The 5,781-nt window shown below is 45.3% G+C and overlaps 1 protein-coding gene across 1 annotated transcript in view; it reads right to left on the bottom strand.

Moving 5' to 3' along the window:
* Positions 1-5,781, bottom strand: part of POLA2 (DNA polymerase alpha 2, accessory subunit) — a 36,801-nt gene that overhangs the window by 7,449 nt on the left and 23,571 nt on the right. The window contains exons 11-13 of the mRNA XM_003798644.3: positions 4,221-4,345; positions 3,337-3,375; positions 1,997-2,070 (exon numbers count right to left, since the gene is read on the bottom strand). Of these exons, the coding sequence (XP_003798692.1) occupies positions 1,997-2,070; positions 3,337-3,375; positions 4,221-4,345 (238 nt within the window). The remainder of the gene's footprint in view (positions 1-1,996; positions 2,071-3,336; positions 3,376-4,220; positions 4,346-5,781) is intronic.

Below are 5,781 nucleotides of genomic sequence, written 5' to 3'. Positions count from 1 at the left end.
AGGAGTTGGAGGTTGCTGTGAGCGTGATGCCATGGCACTCTACCCAGGGGGATAGCTTGAGGCTCCGTCTCAAAAAAAAAAAAAAAAAAAAAACTCCAGACCAAAGGTACCTTGCGTATTAGTTATAATCTCTTAGGCACTGAGAAATTCAATATAATTATTATCTGAGTCCACGATTTGGGTGCTAGAGGAAAGTAAACAGTACAATCTGTGCTCCAGATCCTGAGGACTCAAAGTTTGTGATGGACTCAAAGTACTGAGGTGAAACTGGCTGCTGTCATGAGACAAAATTGTTGTTTCAGTGTAGGCTTTGGAAGAGCAACAGTTAAGAAGGAAACAGCCCTCCTGCTCATGGTTATAAGCTGAATATAGGGGGAGGGATCAGAAAAAATTCCAACTATGCTCAGCATTGCACAACTTCACACATCATGGTGGGAGGGTCCTCATAGCTGCTTCCTCAGACAGCAAGAGAACTCCCGGGCTCTGCTTCGCTCCTGTGAGGGAGGGTGTGCCTTCTCACTGGTTCTAGATTTCACTGATAAATCAGCTTAATATCCTACATTTCTGACCTCTCAGGAATAGAAAGAAATTCTCTACCCAAGGACCATTTATATGTTTTTAGGAGGGTGGAGCAGCTCTCCTTGCCCTATGGCGCACACTGGCTGCAGATGAAAGTGCCTGGTGGTGCTGGGCACTCGCCCCCACCTTAACAATGCCTAGTTTGTTCTTTGTTTCTATCACTGCTGTCAATACCACATGGGGCAAGGAACCAAAACCAGAACCCAACCTCAAATTAAAAGCACCCAGCCAGCACTGGGGCCCTGGGTACAGTCCCTGCCTGTCCCCAAGGGCTAACAAAGGGGGACACAGCCCTGTTCCTGTTTCTGGGGGGGATTATCTCAGAGAAGCTGTAAGCACTCTCCAGGTCTGATGAACTCCACCAGGGTTACAACAAATCAGGGAAAGAGGAAAGGCATTTGTGTCACCTTCATTTGAAGGAATGAGGGAGAAAGGGCCAGAACTAGCCATGGGCTATCACTGGAACATTTCAAATCTCCAACACTAAGGTAAGGTGGGGCGTTCTTCACCCCACTGTGATGCCTGCTCTACTGGTCCACGCTGCCAGTACAAGAAGGTAGTATTATCACAAATCAACTCCGGGATCAGTTCTCATGGCCAAAGGGCAGAAGATTAGACATCTTGTTTTAAAAACCACCTTTGTTACAGATTTGTTTTTAAAAGCTTTAGATCCAGGAACATTTGTTTTTTACAAACTCAGCTACAGGCAAGCCAATATTGCGAAAAGATCTATTACCTGCACCAATTTCAAAGTCTGGCACTGGAGAGACAGGGGGAGGGACAGGGACAGGAATTGAGGCGGCTGGCTTCCTGAATGACTTTCTACTTCCAGCTTTAGAGTCTTCCTGGAACAGCGACTTTCCTCTCAGATTAGAACTGCAAAGCTTTCATCACTGCTATGACCTTTCACAGCTCCTTCCGTTTGGTATATGGCAGAGATTCAAGATCCTCACCCTCAGTGAGAGCTTCTACCACTGCTGGGGAAGCACTGACTTGGGAAGAACTCGGGCTCACCAAAACAATCACTCACACAATGAGATCTTTGGGCCTCACAGGACTTTGCTGTGTAAGTCATCAAACACTTCTCAAAACCATCCTGGGAAGATTCCCATGGAATATTAGTTTATATAAAAGGGAACGAGAAAAGGAAGTAAATAAAGAAGGGAAAGAAAGAGCAAGGGAAAAGTGAGAGATTATGTAACCTTTTCCTTTCAAGTTTGTTTATCTTTGTGTTTTACAGAGATGCCTCTTAACTCAGCCTCTGCACTTGAAGTTCAAAGGTTCTATCTGATCTCAGTAGTCAAAAGAATGGAAAGGACAGGAACTACCATAACTTTAAATGGTTCCAGTTTCTTAATGAGAAGCTCTGGAAAAACCTAGGAAACTTAAGGTTCTGTCCAGCATTTTGAATTCTGACCTCCTTGTCCCTTCAATAATTGTTCGTAGACATTGCTTGAAAACATCTTCAAACGAACTTGTCAGTAGACAGTTCTGCAAGAAAGGAAAGGAAGACAGATTTAGAGGGTAGACATCTGGTGTTTATTCACTTCATCAACATGTTAGATTCCTCTTAGATGCCTGTGGGGCTAAGAGCCAAAGGAGAAGAACGATATAAAAGGGGTGGGCTCTTTTCACAAGGAGCTGAGTTTAGTAGAAGGCAGGAGAGGAGATGGGGAAGAATTAATTGTCTTGAATGTGATCTGAGAAAGACTGAAAGGAAGAGTGCTCTGAAATCTTTTCTGTAGAAGGTAAAATATCCTGAGACAAAGGATAGGAGGCCTCTGTCCTGGGAAGGGCCACTTTTGTTTTATGCAAAGGACAGCACGATGTTGGTTACCAGGTTAGGATGGTGGCCAGGCAAGGGACTTTCACAGTGCAGCCCCATGATGCACAGATACCTGCATTCATACCAGTGCTCATGTGCTTTACTTAGTGTCAAGTGTCATAAACAGGGGAACATCAGGATGAATTTTTTTGGATTTCCCTCTCCTGGCTTCCAAATAGCCTTATAAAGCCCCCAAATTCAAGATTTTTCTTTTTTTTCCTGAGGCAGTCTCAGTATGTTACCCTCAGTAGAGTACTGGGGCATCATAGCTCATAGCAACCTCCAACTCTTGGGCTTAAGCAATTCTCTTACCTCAAACTCCCAAGTAGCTGGGACTACAGGCATTTGCCACAACATCCAGCTATTTTTTGGTTGTAGTTGTGGTTGTTTGGCAGGCCCGGGCTAGGTTTGAACCTGCCAGCTCCAGTGTACGATGTGGCTGGTGCCCTCTCCGCTGAGCTACAGGCGCTGAGCCCTTTTATTTTGAGACAGAGTTTTACTATGTCACCCTCGGTAGAGTGCTGTAGTGTCACAGCTCACAGCAAACTCCAACTCTTGGGTTTAAGTGATTGTCTGACCTCAGCCTCCCAAGTAGCTGGGATGACAGGTGCATGTCACAACGCCCAGCTATTTTTTTGTTGCAGTTGTCATTGTTGCTTTAGCTGGACCAGGACTGGTTAGAACCTGCCTGCCTTGGTGTATGTGGCCAGCGCCCTAACCACTGAGCTATGGGCACCAACCAAAAACCCTTAGAAACCCTTTTCTAAGGCCTTTATTGAAAATGCCCTGGTACAACATTTCTCTGATCAGCCACAGGGATTATTCAGGTTTGTTGCAGATGTGGGATATGTGCCAAAAAAATGAAAATAAAAATAAGGTCTCAACTGAGTGCAAGCATGCAGCACCCTTCCATTCCAACCTCACTCACTTACCTCCACTTGTTCATGTTTAGCATCCAGGAAAGGACCAAACTGCAAGCAAAGGTACCAGAAGAACAAATCAGAATCACACGTCTGTGAATAATTTAAGAGAATCTCTACTAACAGTTCTTTGCCCAGGGTCTATCTGTCCCACCAAGGTTACCTGTATCGGCTGGGAACAGTTAGCAGATGGATTAGGGGGAGGGCCCAGCCAATTTCACAAGCAGAGGCAAGTATCCTAGATGGAGGGAGGCTTCCAGGGCCCCATAACCAGTACTATTGCCCCCTCTACCACTGGGCTTTTTCTCTGGCTTTCTACACCTAATAAGAGAAATTGATTACCACACAGAGTAGTACTTTGAGCTTTAAAAAGAGGTCAGCTCAGAACTTAGAGTAATGAGACAGAGGTAAGAATACTATAAAATCAATGAAGGGTGGCAAATGCCGCTAGGCTTTTAAATTTAATAAAGGCTGATAGATGGAGTACTCCTCTCCAAAGATGTAACATTAAGAACTAGAAGGTATTTTTGTTTTTATTTTTAGACGGAGCCTCAAGCTATCCCCCTGGGTAGAGTGCCATGGCATCACGCTCACAGCAACCTCCAACTCCTGGGCCCAAGCGAGTCTCCTGCCTCAGCCTCCCAAGTAGCTGGGACTACAGGCACCCGGCATAAGGCCTGGACATTTTTTGGTTGCAGCCATCATTGTTGTTTGGCGGGCCAGGCTGGGGATTTGAACCCGCCACCTTAGGTGTATGGGGCTGGCGCCTTAGCCGCTTGAGCCACAGGCTCCGAGCCTAGAAGGTATTTTTAAAAGGAGTTTTGGACATGCTTCTTAAAAATTTAGAATTGCATTGAAACCCTTTTCTAAGGCCAACTCCCACAGGTGTCTCCTACCAGGATGCAAACATCTGGCCGGTCGTGGTTGATGATGGCAATCAGGTCAAGCAAGGGGTCATACGTGATGCTATCACATGTAGTATACGGCCCACAGGCAGCCAGGACCATGCTTTGCTCAAAGTCTGAGGCAGAAAGGATTTTAGGTCTTGATTAGAAGTGGGCAGACATTAGAATGGTGGGAGGAGAAAGGGAAATTAAGGGAAAATGTCACAGGATTCAACTTATTGAGTCTCCTTATGTGTGCAACTCTAGGCATCCAAGATTAAGAGATTTCATCCCATCTTCTAAGAATACTCCACTAGGTGGTTGAGACAAGCAGGTATGCAAACACCTAGAACACGTGCTAAGCACTTTTACCAGCAGTACACACGATTCCAGGGAAGTGGCTGTCAGAAAGAATTTACCAAGGTGCTATGTGCTCACACTTTGGAGAATTTTGGGGGAGTAAGGGCAAAGCAGGATACATGAAAGCAGCGATCCTTCAGTGTACTTGATGTCAGGGAGCATCTGGTGGTCCAGGCGGCTGGAGAATGGGGGGTATTGAAAAACCCAGAGAGATGGCTGGGGTAAGAGCCTTGAATGGGAGACTACTGGGTGACAAGTGCAGGGGCATTTGTGGTTTTCTGGCCACCCATGATGTTTTGCTCTTTCCTGCAAGCAGATGGCAGCTGCTTTCTTTTTGGAGAACCAGACCTCTCCTCCACAATGCAGTCTTAGTAAATTAGGCACTCTGTCTTCCTTTAGCCCAGGGACGGGCAGGCAGGCAGTGCATCCAGTTTAAGCCTTAAACACTCTCCTCCCACAGATCTAAAATCTCTAGGTGAACTATTCAAGGACAGAAAAAGGTTGGAGCTAACCTATTTTAGCCAAAATGCCTAGAGATGACAGGTGGGGAATTCCTGCTACCTGGATACCAGAGTTTTGGCCCTTATCCTGTTCCAAGCCTGGGTTTCTAGCTACCTGCCCAGTCTGTGAGCACCTTGTTAGTCTGAACCAGTTTCTGTAGTTTGCAACAAAATCCAAACATCCTTTTTTTTTTTTTTCTTTTTGAGACAGAGCCTCAAGCTGTCACCCTGAGTAGAGTGCCATGGTGTCACAGCTCATGGAATCCTCCAACTCCTGGGCTTAAGCAATTCTCTTGCCTCAGCCTCCCAAGTAGCTGGGACTATAGGCACCTGTCACAACACCCAGCTATTTTGTGGTTGTAGTTGTCATTGTTGTTTGGCAGGCCCGGGCTGGATTTGAACCTATCAGCTCTGATGTGGCTGGCACCTTAGCCACTTGAGCCATAGGCACTGAGCCAACATTAGGGTTTCTTAGAAATTCTTTTTAAAGTAACCTTTTTATTTTGGGATAACTTCAGAATTGTAGAAAAGTTGCACATAGCACAGCATTCCTTTGTATCTTTTACCCAGTGTCCCTTGATGTTAAATCTTACATAGCTGCAGTCTATTTGTCAAAATTAAGGAATTAATGCTGGCTCATTACTGTTAACTAAATTCTTGGCTTTATATAGACATCACTAGTTTTTTTCTTTCTTTCTTTTTTTTTTTTTTTT

The sequence above is a fragment of the Otolemur garnettii genome, unplaced genomic scaffold (assembly GCF_000181295.1).
Source record: "Otolemur garnettii isolate 467f Iridium unplaced genomic scaffold, OtoGar3 scaffold00140, whole genome shotgun sequence".
Lineage (NCBI taxonomy): Eukaryota > Metazoa > Chordata > Mammalia > Primates > Galagidae > Otolemur > Otolemur garnettii.
The sequence above is the reverse complement of the archived record's forward strand: the minus strand, read 5'-3'. Positions and strand labels throughout refer to the sequence as shown.